This window comes from Gopherus evgoodei, chromosome 11 (genome assembly GCF_007399415.2).
Source record: "Gopherus evgoodei ecotype Sinaloan lineage chromosome 11, rGopEvg1_v1.p, whole genome shotgun sequence".
Classification (NCBI taxonomy): Eukaryota; Metazoa; Chordata; order Testudines; family Testudinidae; genus Gopherus; species Gopherus evgoodei.
The window spans coordinates 21,151,219-21,167,276 of record NC_044332.1 but is presented as its reverse complement, the minus strand read 5'-3'; the positions used below and the strand labels follow the sequence as shown (position 1 = coordinate 21,167,276).

At 39.9% G+C, this 16,058-nt stretch overlaps 1 protein-coding gene across 7 annotated transcripts in view; it reads right to left on the bottom strand.

Annotated features, from left to right (window-relative positions):
• Positions 1 to 16,058, bottom strand: part of ALS2 (alsin Rho guanine nucleotide exchange factor ALS2) — an 80,457-nt gene that overhangs the window by 7,890 nt on the left and 56,509 nt on the right. For 6 of the 7 annotated variants that reach the window (XM_030579258.1, XM_030579260.1, XM_030579259.1 and 3 more), the window contains 12 exons: positions 13,595 to 13,706; positions 13,169 to 13,246; positions 12,915 to 13,048; positions 10,730 to 10,897; positions 8,376 to 8,493; positions 7,459 to 7,616; positions 5,722 to 5,844; positions 4,304 to 4,480; positions 3,400 to 3,445; positions 1,898 to 1,959; positions 490 to 639; positions 123 to 219 (listed from right to left, as the gene is read on the bottom strand). In XM_030579258.1, coding sequence (XP_030435118.1) covers positions 123 to 219; positions 490 to 639; positions 1,898 to 1,959; positions 3,400 to 3,445; positions 4,304 to 4,480; positions 5,722 to 5,844; positions 7,459 to 7,616; positions 8,376 to 8,493; positions 10,730 to 10,897; positions 12,915 to 13,048; positions 13,169 to 13,246; positions 13,595 to 13,706 — 1,423 coding nt within the window. The remainder of the gene's footprint in view (positions 1 to 122; positions 220 to 489; positions 640 to 1,897; positions 1,960 to 3,399; positions 3,446 to 4,303; positions 4,481 to 5,721; positions 5,845 to 7,458; positions 7,617 to 8,375; positions 8,494 to 10,729; positions 10,898 to 12,914; positions 13,049 to 13,168; positions 13,247 to 13,594; positions 13,707 to 16,058) is intronic. The other variant, XM_030579264.1, reaches the window with a different exon arrangement.

Below are 16,058 nucleotides of genomic sequence, written 5' to 3'. Positions count from 1 at the left end.
TCATTGAAATGTAAATTGGCTCCAGTTGTGGCCATTGCCATAGGAAGGGTACAAAGAATATTAGCTGCCAGAGAAAAGTCAATAGGAATTTTAGACAGTTGATATGTAAATTTCATACTCACCTTCAGAGTAGTGAACATGATGCCTTGTTCCCCATGCTGAAGATATGGATCCATCAAGTCCTCGATCAAGTGCACCTCAGACCCCAAATTCCTTATCCTGTCACATGAGGAAAAGACATCTTTTTCTAGCCTTTTGTACTTTAAGAATCTTTTTGAAATGGGCAAAATGTTTTTTGCAGCCTCTCTCTCAGAAATGGCTGAACTAGTTATAGAGTTGCTAACAGCTCTGCCTGCACTAACAGACTACCCTTAAGACCCTCCAGCTGTACTGAGTAAAGTTCTGTTTCAACTTTAATAAACCATCCCCATTCAGGAAACAATTTAGTTGGTCTGTGGGTTTTATTACATACTTTAAAAAACAGCTCACCTGGCTCGTAGCACCACATAGAGAAAAACAGGAAATAAGTCATCCATTGACCACAAGAAGTCTTCCTGAAGAGTCTCAAGCACACTCTGAGAAATCTCTTCAAAAGTCTGCTGGATCACCTTCAGCTTGTCGGATGGGGTAAAAGTTGTACTATTGGGAAAGGAAACCATCGGGATTACAATGAAGAGTTGCAAATCAACTTGTCTTAATAAAAAGACAGTTTGTTAATTTGTGTTTTTTTTTTCTAGAAAGACAGAATCCTTCAAAATAGCCACTGATCACATTTGCTTCACAACCACAAAAAGCTGCTCATTTCTAAGCCTATACCAGCTGCACAGCATACTGAGTTGCAAGTGAACCAGATCAAGAGAACATAAAATAATGTTATGTAAAGCTATTTTAAATCAGTGCTTGCTGTTTGAAAAAATACTTTCTTCATTACTGCCACTCAAACATTTTTAAAACGAGAAGACCAGCAATTAAGATAGTTTCCAGCCATTAGCGGTGAAAACTACCTCCATAAGCAAGCCATTTTGTCCTGACTGCTTAAAAAATGCACATGCACAATTGATTATGTATCTTCTCCCTTTTGTTTCTGTCAAGGTAGCTTACAAAGACCTGCCTTGAAGATACCAACTGCTTCCACACAAAAGGGCTCACTCACCTCCTCACTGTGAAGAGGTGCTAACATTTTTGGCAGGAAGACAGAAAAAAGTCTTTCAAGGCTCCTTGATCAATGTGAATGGCAACAACATCCTGAGGCAAACTGAAGACCACAATCTAATAACTAAATTAAGGGTTTGCCTACACTACCCACCTTTTAGCGACACAGCTGTGCTGCTAAAAGGCATGCAGTGTAGCTGCTGACTGCCGGCAAAAGAGAGCTCTCCCGCCGACAAAAAAACTTCCACCCCCAACAAGCGGCAGCAGCTTTGTTGGCAGAAAAATGCTCCTGCCGACAGACAGCTGTTCACACCAGCACTTTTTGTCTGTAAAACTGTTGTTGTTGTTTGGGCAGGAGGGATTGGCTGGAGGTTGTTTGGCTCTAGGGATTTCGCTGCCCCAAGCACAGCAGGCAGGCTGCCTTCGGCGGCTTGCCTGCGAAAGGTCCGCTGGTCCTGCGGCTTTGGAGGACCTCCTGCAGCCGCAGGACCAGCAGACCCTCTGCAGGCAAGCCACCAAAGGCAGCCTGCTTGCCACCCTCGCGACGCCGGCAAAGCACCCCCCCACGGGCTTGCCACCCCAAGCATACGCTTGGCATGCCGTGGCCTAGAGCCCTCCCTGTGTTTGGGGGGGGGGGATGTGTTTTTTTTTTTTGCCCATGAAGTTCCAGTGTAGACAAAGCCTTAGACTGAGGCAGTATTCTGAGCAGGAAAAGCAAGTCAGAGGGATAAAGTCAAAGGATTACCTGATCTGTTGTAAACATTCAACTGCTGAGGCAAAGCAGACATCTTTTGTGTTTGGTATCACCTAGGTAATCAGGAGAAGATCAGAATCTTTCTAGTAAATACCTCTGACAGCTCACAAGAAAGCAAACATGGCTATTGCAAAGTTAGCTATCCAACTGTATTAAATATGAGTGAGAAAAATGCAGTAAAATAAAAGTGTTTTTTTATAAAGTGATTTTTGAGGCTCATAAAAAAGATGCTGAATTGACTTAAACTGAAGTCCTCTGTCAACAAAACGGTTACTTGTCTGGTCATTGTTGATGTAGGTTTCCTCATACTGCCCCACCAATAGATCTCAACTCTGATGTGTAAGGATCAAGTCTAGAGGCAGAGAAATTTAGTCTCTTTTTTGAATCAATCCTTCGCCTCACTCCTCATGATACCAACCAGGAGGCCAATTAGAACGAATTACATTGAAAATATGTCTGTGATGGTGATATTTGTCTAAAATCAGTGGTTCCCAAACTTGTTCTGCCACTTGTGCGGGGAAAGCCCCATGCGGGCTGGGCCGGTTTGTGTACCTGCCGTGTCTACAGGTTCAGCCGATTGCAGCTCCAGGTCAATGAGAGCTGCTGGAAGCGGCAGCCAGTATGTCCCTCAGCCCGCACCGCTTCCAGCAGCTCCCATTGGCCTGGAGCAGCGAACTGCGGCCACAGGGAGCCGCGATTGGCCGAACCTGCAGACGCGGCAGGTACACAAACCGGCCCGGACCACATGGAACTTTCCCTGCGCAAGCGGCGGAACAAGTTTGGGAACCACTGGTCTAAAAGGAATTGGAAGGAGACGACCAAAATAGTCTCACATAACAGCAACCATCTGATGGGAAAGAAATTTGGTCAAAACTGACCTGTGCTGACTGAAGTAATGACCTAAAACTGAAAGGTTCTGTATCTCTATGGAAAACTGAATTTGAAGTTTTTGATTAAGATTTCTATCTACAGCATAAATCTAGCCATATACTTAAACAAAATATTTAGGTTAACTAGTAAGAGACTTCTGATTGTTAAGCCACCATTAGTGGGAAATAGAAACTGGCTATTGTTCCTAACTGTATAATCTGTTCCTTCATCACCAAAAAAGGCATTATTAATAATGATGATAATCTACAATAAAAGTGGTATTACCCTATTTTTAAAAAGTCTTTAAATTTACAGCTTATCCCTGGTAAGAGATGTTTCTAACCTCATCCTCTTTCACAACTGTGGACCAAACAAAACAGATGCAGGCTTCTTTTAAAATATTAGAACTTCTCAGAACTACGCATTCTCTAATATATGGAATAATGGAATTCTGGATTGAGCTGCACTTCTGAAGTGACAGCTGCTTACAGTAAGGACGTCTAACATAGCTTTAAAATACATACAAAAAGATGTAAGCATAAAGAAAAAATAAGAGAATAATAAATATGTTGCCAAGTGTGTGAGCTCACATATTCCTTTATTCCATTAAAAAGTGGATATACCTTTTTACTTTCTCCAAGGATGGACACAGTCACTGGCCAAAATTTGCTGTAAGAAACCACATGTATTCAATTAATAGAATGAATTACTGTTTTTAAAAAAGTGATTTTAACTTATCTTTTGCTTGATGTACAGAAAGGGACCCTCAAGATTTTTCTAATTTCCTCCCCCCACTACATGATTACCTACACTTAGTTGAAAATACTATAATTTGGAACACTACCCTCCAATTCTTAACTATAAAAAAACAAAAAAAAGTTATCAGGCTATTTCTTTTCCTATCACCAAGTACCATATTAGTTTAAAATGAGCGTATGTGTGATCAGTCCCCTCACATACTACTTACTACAAAGGTAGTTACATATAGATGTTCTGATATAGTCAAGGAAAAGGAAATATAGACAAGCCCGTGACAGATTAATACAGCATAGGACAGCAGTTCAACCCGCGGCCCAATTAGCACTCAGCACACAGCTGGGCTGCAGCTAACGGCCACCAGGCAGCATGGGGTCCAGGTTCCCGGCTGCCTGGCTGGGTTGGGGTTGCCGGCTCCACATAGTGGGGGTTTGGGGCTGCCGCCAAGCCTTGCAACAGCCCCCCAGAGTCAGGGTCCAGGATTGGGGTTGTCTCAGGACTGCTGGACGGCCCCTATGAGGTCAGGGCCAGGCTGCCACCCGGCCCCACAGCTGGGTTCAGGGTCAGGGTTCCACTTCTGGCCCCACTTTGTGGAGGGGTCTCTGGGTGGGAGGCTCCGGATTTACAGGTCTGTGGGGCCCACAATGATAAATAGGTTGAGAACCACTGGCACTGGAAGTTTTTGATACAGTGCCTTCACTTGGCCATGGTTTTCCAAATATCACAGTTTTGTTTTAGTGTTAAAGCCATTACTTTTAACAGCATACTCACAGCTGAACTCCGAGAAAGCTCAGAAGAGCTGTATCTGACTGTTTGTTTAGACGAAGAACACATTCCCAGTAAATATCCTCCTCACGTTCATTGTCCAAGGCATATAACATAAACAAAGGAGGGTAGAGTCGTGGTAACAACACAGGAAGCAGCAGCCCAGAACTGGTGACCACATAACTGAAAAAAGCAGAAAAGAAGGGGGAGGGGGGCAAGAGGAGAGAGGCTAGAACACATTTATAGAAAATGAACTGAGCCAAACAATTAGAACATATACATAGCTATTTCAGAGTATGTTCAGTAGGGGAGAAGGATAAGGAGAGGGTGCAGGTTAAGGAATTAACACTTGTGCTAAATTACGAGTAAAACTCTTTATTTAACAACACAGTACAGGTACAATGCTGTAGAACCAAACAGGTACCAAGTAGGCTTTCCTACACAAGACCATAAGAACAGTCACACTGGGTCAGATCAATGGTCCATCTAGTCCAGTATCCTGTCTTCCGGCAGTGGCCAGTGCCAGATGCTTCAGAGTGAATGAACAGAACAGGGCAAGGTGTCAAGCGATCCATTCTGTCATCCAGTCCCAGCTTCTGGCAGTCAGAGGTTTAGGGACACCTAGAGCATGGGGTCATGACCATCTTGGCTAATAGCCATTGATGGACCTATAGCCATGAACTTATCTAATAATTTTTTGCACTCAGTTACACGTTTGGCCTCCACAACATCCCCTGGCAATCAGTTGCATGGGTTGACTGTACGTTGTGTGAAGAAATACTTCCTTATGTTTGTTTTAAACCTACCACCGATTTATGTCATAAGGTGCCCCTGCATTGTGCTTTATGTGAAGAGGTAAATAACACTTCCTTATTCACTTTCTCCACACCATTCATGACTTTAGACCTCTGTCATATTCTCCAACCCCCCCAGTTGTCTCTGAGCAGTGCCAGTGTTTTAAAATCTCTCCTCATACGTAAGTTGTTCCATATCCTTCACCATTTGTTGCCTCTCTCTGTACTTTTCCCAATTCAAATACATCTTTTCCGAGATGGGGCAATCAGAACTGCATGCAGTTCCTGCAATGCTAATTCAAAACTTGTATGTAAAATTTGAATCATAATGCAACACTCATCTCCCAGCCATTCAAGTATGGTATTTGAATTTAGTCTCTACTTTAGGCCACTCAGAATGATGTTTGCTTATGACAATCTGTCCTCGGAGCCAAAAGCTATTTTCCTCCCTCCTTACTAGATATATTTTTCCCTTGGAAAGTGTTTAACATAGGTACAAATCTAAGGTCCCATTTCAGGACAGCACTCAAGCACATACTTAAATGCTTTCCTAAGAAGGGACTGCTTTACTAATTGGGTACTAGTTTATGAACTGACTAGTTTATTGAAGACAATTTTTCCCCTACACACCCAGGTTCAGGAGATTCTGATCTGGAGTCCATTTTGCCACTACAGAAGGATTTCCTTCTCTTTGTCTCAGTCACCAAGAGTGGAATTGTGCTGCCCTCTTCCGGAAGATCAGGAAACAAGAACCTCAAAGATAAAATACATAATTGCATCACTTGATTTATTAGAAGAGTCCATAAATAGCTAATATATTCGTACTTCTAAGGGAAAGCAGAGGAATTTATCTGAGAGACATTCTTCTAACACATAAGTTGCACATGGTGATTTCTCCTGGGTGAGCCTAGCAGCAAAGCCATATCCAATTACTTAAGCTTACGACACAAACAGAAACAGCTTGATACACATTAAATAGGTTATTTTTCCTCAGCTCCTTTTTCATTTGGTTCCTCTCTTCATTAGCTAACTATTCAGGCAAGATCGTGTCTTAAAGATAAGACAATCTCACTAAGCTACTTCTAGGACCAGTAATTTTAAGAAACCATAAACTACTGACATCATGCAACCTTACAAGAGTGCTCAATAACAATCAGATTCCTGGAAAATTTGGAGACACAGAAAACAAGTATGGAATTATGTAATATAGCACAGAGAATGAATTAGGGCATACTGTGGGTTGAGAGAGAATTCTTTTCCTAATTTAAGATTTTTGTCCCACATAACCTTATTACTATTTAATAATCAAAATTGACATCAACTACCGACCTGGATTGAGTAGCACAGTGTAAGAAGATTTGCTGAGACTGCAACTACTGTTTGGCTTGGAAAAAAAAAACTTAAAATGGTGTTTGAATACTCTACAGTTTTCTTATTCATATTTACAGATTTCTTATTTAAAATATATGTTCTTAAAAAAGATTATACTGGGGTTCACAGTACGTGTCCACGTGTAACCATAAGGTTTAGTTAAAAGTCTCAGTGTATGTTGGTGTAATGTTTTCCTAATCAAAATTAAACACATGCAGTTTTGCACAAACCTTAACTATATTAATATCTACATCTACACTAAAAATGCAGATATCCATAGTAGAATAATAGACAGCTTGGAGAATAACTTACTGTACCACAACTATAGCAGCTGGCAAAAATCTAAGCACAGCTCTTCACTTTAGTGTGAACGGAGATTATTAGCAAGAATTCTTACAGAATACACTCCTGTGAACCCTGTGTTACGTGTCTGAGCTTGGTTTATACATTGCTCTAATGCCATCCCCTCAAACATCCTCTGTATACACTGGTTTGGAAACAGACATTAGGGCTTGTCTACATGATGGACTAGTCCACACTAGACAGGCATAAATTCTAGTGTGTGCTGGTGTGTTGCGTACTAACTGGGCTGGCATGCACTACAAATCTGCATTACTGTAGCACTCTTTGCAACAGGCCAGCTAGTGCACAACATGCTAGTGTGCATTAGAATTTATACTCCTCTAGTGTAGAATAATGCACTATGTGGACAAGCCCTTAGAGCCCAGCTAGAAACCACCACATTGAAGAATGCCTTCCACTGCGGACAGAGCCTTAATGGGTTCCACTGTGGACAGAGCCTTTGGGGGAAAAGGGTTTTCTGTCCAGATTCATCAAGTCAGTTAAGCCCAGAATCCTGTCATGACTCTTTTCAAATTTAAGAGGAATGGGGGAGTGCTGGCACACAGAGCCAAATAAATACTAACCAAATTAGGAGAATGAAATGTTTTTCAGTACATCCAGCAGCAATCTGACTGAAAACACGATGCTTCTTACCTGATTAACTGGAAGATGCGTTTGAGGTAGGATTTTATTTCTCTTACTGCCTCTTGTAGTAACCGCCGATTGGCTCCCACTCCAACATAGGTCATTCTGTATACAGCTACTAGTGTCTCCACAAGCCTCCCCAGAGGGTGGAGAGGGGTGTCACAGGCCTGAGTGGAGAGGTATTAAAGAGTCACCAGCTATGCAACAGTAAGAGAGACAGATCCAAGAGACAGAAATGTTCTCCCTTATGAATAAAAAGAAACTTGAGTACAAGAGACACAAGCAGAAGTCTCAGTTCAACTAGTCAAGGTTCAATAATTTAACCTTTTTAAAAAGTTACACATGCATATCAACTACACATACAACATATTACACATACAAACTAATTTCAGAAATAGTCAAAACTTTATTTTGACTGTAAAGTTTACACCAAGCTGAAAAAGTGTAGCGAACTCCTCTACTGTGTAAGAATTCACACAACAGCCACCTCAGGTAACTCAGCAAATCATCTATGCAGTTATACAGAAAACCCACAAAATATTTTAGTAACCTCGCAAGTACTTAAAAATTCCACAGAATGTTCTATTGGGACTCAGCACTTTTCAGAGTGAAGAAACGTAAGAAACACGGAACAGATTCCACGAGCAGACTGGTATTACCAGAAAAGTGACCATGAGAGCTGAGGCTTTAGAGAAAGCAGCACCCATATATTTTTCTTATTAATTGGTTGGTTAGGTGAATTTGGCAATTACTTGAGAGAGCAGAACTTAACTAGGACTCTAAATGTGCAAGTACAGAAAGTAACAGACACTGTACATTGATACTGACTGAAATCAGCTGGATAATTTAAGTGGAAATGAGCAAGTTACGACACCAGAAATGATGCTTTATAGACAGCTAGCAATATTAGATGATGCTCACAATACCTTTATTAAATATTTCTTGATATTTTCATATTTCTCTAGTGTGAAGGCACCAACATGTTGTGGAATGAACTCTAAACTCTCCAGTGTCTGAGTATGTGAACGACTCAATAGTTCTGGGCTGCAGAGATACAAGGACAGAGATATTGTATGGATTATACATGAAATATGCACAGTATATATGCATATATTTAATCAGATTTTAGAGTCTAAAGATATATGAATAATATTTTTTAAGTGAGATGGGAGGATTAATGGTGGATTAGGAAACATTTCCCTTCTCAAACCTCTTCATTGACACTGTTGTTCATGATGAACTTTCTTGCTCCTCCTGCATCTCCACCTGCAAATGTGCCTATCACCACTTCAACAATATTGCCTCAACTTCACTCCACTGAAGTCCTCATCCATACTTTTATCCTCTCTCAACTCTGCTACTGCAATTTGCTTCTCTGTGACCTCCCAAAAATCTCACCTCTACAGAATCTAGAATGTGCAGAATGCTGCTGCCCACCTTGTTGTGTCTGTGAAACAAAGGCACCCCACTACATCTCTGGTAGAAAAATCCATGGAGTTGAACACTGATTTCAGTATCATGTTCAAAATGGCTAATTTGTTTGAAAAACCCTGCATAGATTTGCTCCAGCTGTCTCATGGATCTCTCCTACCTTCATCTAATGCCAACTTCCTCTTTTCCTTTGCACAATTGACACTCTTGGTACAAGAGCCTTCCCTGAAGCTCTTTACAGCCTTTCTATACCTATTTTCTTTATTAGTGATTTCCAAATTTCATCAATTCTCCCTAGCTTCTACCTCAGTGTCTCTCCTCCTCTGCTTTTATTTCTTATTTGAACTTTTCAAATACATTATGAATCTTTCTGAGAAGTATAAAAGTTGGATTATGTTCTGTACTAACTCAAGCCTCTATTACAGAGTTCACTGTATATTTTAATATACTTCAGAACAGATTTAGATCATGACTGTTTCTAAAACATTATTTAAAATAAGATAGACATTTACGTAAATATGTTTAAGGAAAATCTCTTCTAATACACCTCTAGATATAATGCTGTTCTCAGGAGCCAAAAAATCTTACTGCGTTATAGGTGAAACCACGTTATATCGAACTTGCTTTGATCCGCCCCCTGGAGCACTGCTTTATATCTGAATTCATGTTATATCGGGTCACATTATATTGAGGTAGAGATGTACATATCAATCTGTTGCGACAGATATGGCAATTTCCCAACATATCCTGGACACACCTTACTGAATTAAGTTTAAGTATCTTAAGAATTCATTGTATTATGAAAGCAAATGTTTATGTATTAGTGTGGGATTGTATGCATTGTCTTTGGTGGGGGGAGCTATGACTACTATAAACCCTGGGAGGCGTTATGAGTTTCAAAAGACTCTTAACAATGAATCAGACAAGACAACTTTTAGTTGAATGGGTACCCCAAGGAAATACTTGGATGAGAAGGATGCAATTCCCCACCTCCAGACTCTCCTTTTGAAGCTATACCTTGAAGAGAAACCCATTGTCTGGCTGATTACCTATTCAGGGTCTCTGCAGATCAAAGACCCAAACTATATAAAGGAAAGACTCAGATTCATAGATACGTTTCTTCTGGGCTAGCACCTGTTACAAACTTGTGACTCCATAGCAGGGTTTAAAGGACTGATTACCTGCCACTGCCAGAGCCCTTGTTAGAGCTAGGGTAATCTCTGGTAAGCATACTAGCATGTAGGTAGGTTCTTTTGTTGTTTTTGTTTTTTTAATGTTTTCTCTGTAATGCTTTCACTTTAAGAATAAATATGCTTGCTTAGAAAGGGCTGTCCAGCTAAGTTATATCTATGGGCAATTATGCTGTTTATAGTCTCTGAGGAGAAAAACAAAGAAGGCCTACTTAAGTAGTCTGACTTGCTGGGGTACTCAGTGAAGGCAGGGAACCGTGCAGCCTGAAAACCCTTCAATCAGGAGGGAGATAGGCACGTCTCCACTGAAGAGAGGTGATGATTGGGGAGCTGGAAGCTTACAAGTGGGTACCGTTGATGGACGAGAGGGACAGAATACAGGTACAGTTGCCCTGCACTCTGACACCTGTACCCCCTCACACATATATTGCACAAACATGTGTAACACCATCTGTAATGATCCAAACTAACTCCTACCAGCTGATCTGTTCTGAAAAAGAGATTTTGCATTATGAGGTAAATTTAAACAATGCACTTCTGAATTTTTCCACTAACTAGGGAAACTTCTTTGAGATTTCTATATAGTCTTCCATTTGGTGTGATCCCAGGTTTTTTTTTTTTTTTTTAATAAATTTCTTCAGCCTGGCGACTACACTAACCTGTCTTTGTGTTGACGTCGGTTGGTGGTCAGAGCCACAGCAATGCTGTCCCACGCCTTCCATCTGTCTCCCTGGCCTGGATTCTCACAACCCAGCTGGTGCCAGCATTCTTCAAACACTGCCTTCCATTTCTCATCAGCAGGCACAGCTAGGATTCCAAGCTTCCTCCTAAATAAATCACCACCAATTGCCACTCTGACTCATAACAGTCTTGGAACACAACTCAGCTGTGAAACTATGCCTAATTATATTTGCGTGCTTGTAAGAGGTTCATACTTGTTTGATGAAATCTGAACATTTAAGATTTTATGACTATTAAGTCTAGTGTCCAGTGTTATCTTATTGGACCGTTGTAAGATGACCTGGCATATAAAATCTTTTCTGTTAAGTGTTCGGATTGACTCTAGGATTACTCTGATCTACAGTAGTTTGACTATCAAAAGTTTCTGACAAGAGTTCATTTAAGGATCAGCGTGGCCCTTATGTTTCTCACTGTCAAAGAGAAGCCTTGAAATGTACAGCAATCTGTGTACCTAATAACATTAACAGAACAAACAGATATCCCTCCTACAATTAGAAATGTCAGTCTCTACTCTTTTTAATAGTGTATTCCTATATATGATACACAATCTGTTCTAATATGGAAGACATGTGGTTCTTCAATATGCATTGCTTTGAAGTAATAAATGGTTTTGAGACAAAAAGGAATGTGCTGCATTGGCTATGTCTACTTTCACCATTATTGATACTCTCAGAAAAAAGTTTGGAGACCCTCAGAAGGAATAAAAAAGTTTCCAGTGATTGACAGTTTTATACAGATTTAGGTACAGCCATTAACATGTTATCGATACTGATAGTTATTTATGAGTATTAATTTGTTTCACTGCACTTGAGAATTAAGCACAATGAGAACTGTCAGTACTTTGAAACTTTTCTAGTTTCATACCACCACAAAAGGTGGGCACTAGCCCTTTTTACAATGATACCAATAAATTATGAACATCAAGGCAACTTGGGGGAAAAGAAAAAAAAAAAAGGAGCTAGAACTCTTGCTGTTTCACAACCAGTCTTCACAAGTGTGTACATACATTTATTCATAGACTCCCTACTAGGGTGAAAAGCAGACAGCTAGCTAAGATTGCAAGTGTTCAGTTCAGCAGGGATGCCTGCTTAACTTTGCATCAGGTTGTAGGTGTCAATGTTGTCAAAAGAAAGTACCAGTGAATGCTTCACAAAGTATAGTGACAAGTCAGCCAAGTAAAAACATGTGGGTGATAGTTCTCATTCTAACATACATTTCTGAAATTTCAGAGTGAGCTTTAGTGATCCTGAAACTGAAGAATCCATAATATTAGTATAACCAGGCATAGTGCTAGTAAATACTGTGAAATTTCATCCACAGCTCTGATAATGAATCTTTGAACAAATGAGAAAAAGGATGAAATCAAATGTATCATGATGACTTAAAATGAGACTCAAACACAGGTCTTAAAGACAACAAGTCAGCAGACTAACCCAACGTGCCACCTGTTCCTCCAAAACGAGAGTTATATTGATGCTTTCTAGAACTAGCTTTGCCAAGGTGTGAAAACACCATCAATCATGATCCAGGAGGTTCCCCCAGTATATTTCCAGTTGCTGTTAACTACTTTCTATGCACAGCCCTAGTTCCACTAAGATGTTGTTTTTTTTTAAAAACACAGATTCCTCCACAGAACTAACGACAGGTCAAAAGGTCTGTGGTCAACAATTCTCCAAATATAAACTATCCCATTCTTTTCCCCTGCAGTCTCTGAACTCAGCCATATAACCTGTGTTCTGAAGCTGTCATTACTTTCACCCCCAGCTAGTGTTCTGGGGAGAAGAAAGGAAAAAAGGAAACACGATAGAAAAGTAAGCCTCCCCAAGTCCACCATCCTGCACCTTGTCTTCAAGGACCTGCAATTCCTGCTTAGCAACGCAATGCAGTAATGCCATTCCCTGACCCTTCTCCAACTCCAACCACAGAGTTGCTGTAAAGGCTCTAGAAAAGCTACAGAAAGAGAGAGTCAAAAGACTTTGTTCTATATCAAACGTTTTTGCTGAACTAGCTAGCTTTGAATGAGATTGGTATTTAATTTCAGTTACACTCAAATGCATTACTCTACTCTATCAGACCAGAAGTGATTCCCCACCCATAACTCACAATGCTTTAGGTCTGTCCTTCTCACTGTCATACAAGCTGGGTTTGAAGTAGGTTCCAGTGATTTTTATCCCAGATCCCCATTCTCCACTGAAGAGACCTTCAATGTAATCTCCATTTGGCAAGGTCAGGGTTCCCTTTGGGGAGGGGAAAAGAGAAGGAGTACAGAAGAGAATTAAACTGAATCCCATTGAGAAACGATTCAAAGAAGAGAGAACAAATGTAGAAAAAGGAAACCAAAAAGAATAAATTACAACCTTTCCACTAAGGGTCCAGTCATCTGAAAACTCTCCTTCATAAACTGTATCATCTTCGGAAAGCAAAACCCCAGTCCCCTATATAAAGAAAAAAAAATAATCGTAATTAACACAGAGCAATTATGGACAAATGGTATATACAGTAGTCACAATTAAAAAGACCACATTCTAGGTACAGAGATAGACTATGGATATCTCAGATTACATCCACTGGCAACTGTTGACTTTTTTAAATGACAGCTACTGTAGGAGATTTCAGTAAAATATAGACCAGTCATTACAAAGACTATCTTAAAATCACAGGACAGAACTGAAGTGTTAGATTTTGACAGTGATATGTAGAGTGCTGCACAGGATAAACAATAACGCGGAGGGCTGAGGGGCGGACAACGGACACCACAATATGCAGTTTAAGGTCCAACTCACCATCATTTTGTTGTTGCTAAAAGCTCCTTCATAGTACAGTCCAAACTGAGTAACCACTACACCATTTCCCTGGCAGAGGTCATCTTGCCATGTTCCCATATATTTTTCTCCTCTGCAGAAATCAAAAAGCATAGCTAGATAAAATAGCCTAATTTTTAAAAGGAAAGAGAGTGTTTCTTATATTTGCTCTCAATCAGGCGCCACTATGGCATCGAAGATGTGATGTGAAGTTCAGGAAGTCACATGCCATACATTTCAACTCTGTATGGTGTTTTTTAATCTGGTTTCATTAATTCAATGGAAAGAGCGTTCTCACCAGCAGAAACATGCATAAACCTTAACAAAAAATACTCTGAAATGACTGGGATGTGGCAACATTGTTACTATGAAATTTAATATTTCAGATGTTCTGGGAGATAGAGAGTGTATAAAGAATAATAATGGAGGATTTCAACTATCCCCATATTGACTGGGTACATGTTGCCTTAGGATGAGATGCAGAGATGAATGACTGCTTCTTGGAGTAGCTAGTCCCAAACCCACAAGAGGAGAGGCAATTCTTGATCTAGTCCGAAGTGGCGCTCAGGATCTGATCAAGAGGTGAATATAGCTGAACTGGTTGATAGTATCAACCATAATATAATTAAGTTCAACATCCTTACGGGAAGGAAAAAAACACCAAAATAAGCCTACTACAGTAGCATTTAATTTCAGAAAGGGCAATGCACAAAAAATTAGGAAGCTAGTTAAACAGAAATTAAAAAGGTACAGTCACAAAAGTGAAATGCCTGGAACTTGCATAGAAACTTTTAAAAAACACCATAATAGAGGCTCAAATTAAATGTGTACCCCAAAATTAAAAAACATAGTAAGAGGATCAAAGTAGTGCCATTATGGGTAAACAAAATGAAAGAAGCAGTTAGAGGCAAAAAAGTTATCCTTTAAAAATTGGAAGTTAAATCGTACTGAAGAAAATAAAAAGGAGCATGAACAATGGGAAGTCAAGTGTAAAAGTATAATTAGGCAGCCCAAGAAATAATTTGAAGAGCTACCAGCCAAAGATTCAAAAACTAACAGGAAAAAAATTATGTACATCAGAAGCAGGAAACAGCCAAACAATCAGTGGGATAACTGAATAATCAAGGTGCTAAAGAAAGATAAGGCCATTGCAGAGAAGCTAAATTAATTCTTTGCAACAGCTTTACACTGCAGAGGATGTGGGGGAGATGCCCACATCTGAGCCATTCCTTTTTAAGTGACAAATCTGAGGAACTGTCCCAGATTGAGGTGTCAGCAGAGGAGGTTTTGATTAAACGAACAGTAATAAGTCACCAGGGCCAGATGGTATTCGCTCAAGAGTTCTGAAGAAACTCAAATATGAAATTGCAGACCTACTAACTATGGTATATAATCTATCATTTAAATCAGCTTCTGTACTAAATGACTGGAAGACAGCTAATTGCGATCCTGGCAATTACAGGCTGGTAAGCCTAACTTCAGTATCTGGCAAATTGGTTGAAATTATAGTAAAGAACAGAATTATCAGACACAGATTAACACAATATGTTGGGGAATAGTCAACATGGCTTTTGTAAAGGGAAACCATGCCTCACCAATTTATTGGAATTCTTTGAAGGGGGTCAAACATGTGGACAATGGAGATCCATTCGATATAGTGTACTCGGACTTTCAAAAAGCCTTTGACAAAGTCCCTCACCAACGGCTCTAAAGAAAAGTAATCAGTCATGGGATAAGAGGGAAAAGAAGAAATCAATTAGGGATCACTAACTGGTTAAAATATAGGAAACAAAAGGGCAGGAAATGGTCAGTTTTCAAAATGCAGAGGTGAATAATAGTGTTCCCCAGGGATTTGTACTGGGCCAGTGCTGTTCAACATATTCATAAATGATCTGGAAAAAGGGGTAAACAGTGAGCGGGCAAAATTTTCAGATGATAGAAAAGGATTCCAGATAGTTAAGTCCAAAGCAGACTGCAAAGAACTACAAAGACTCACAAAACTGGGTGACTGGACAACAAAATGGCAGGTGAAATTGAATGTTGATAAATGCAAAGTAATACACAATCCCAACTATACATACAAAATGATGAGGTCTAAATTAGTTGTTACCAACCAAGAAAGATCTTGGAGTCATTGTGGATAATTCTCTGAAAACATCTGCTCAATGTGCAGCAGCAGTCAAAAAAGCTAACAATATTAGGAACCATTAGAAAAGGGATAGCACATAAGACAGAAAATATCATAATGCCACTATATAAATCCATGGTATACCCACACTTTGAATACTGAATATAGTTCTGGTCTCCCCATCTCAAAAAAGATATATTAGAAATAGAAAAAGGTACAGAAAAGGGCAACAAAAATTAGGGGTATGGAAGGAGAGATTAAAAAGGCTGAGAATTTTCAGCTTAGAAAAGAAACAACTAAGAGGGAATGTGATAGAGG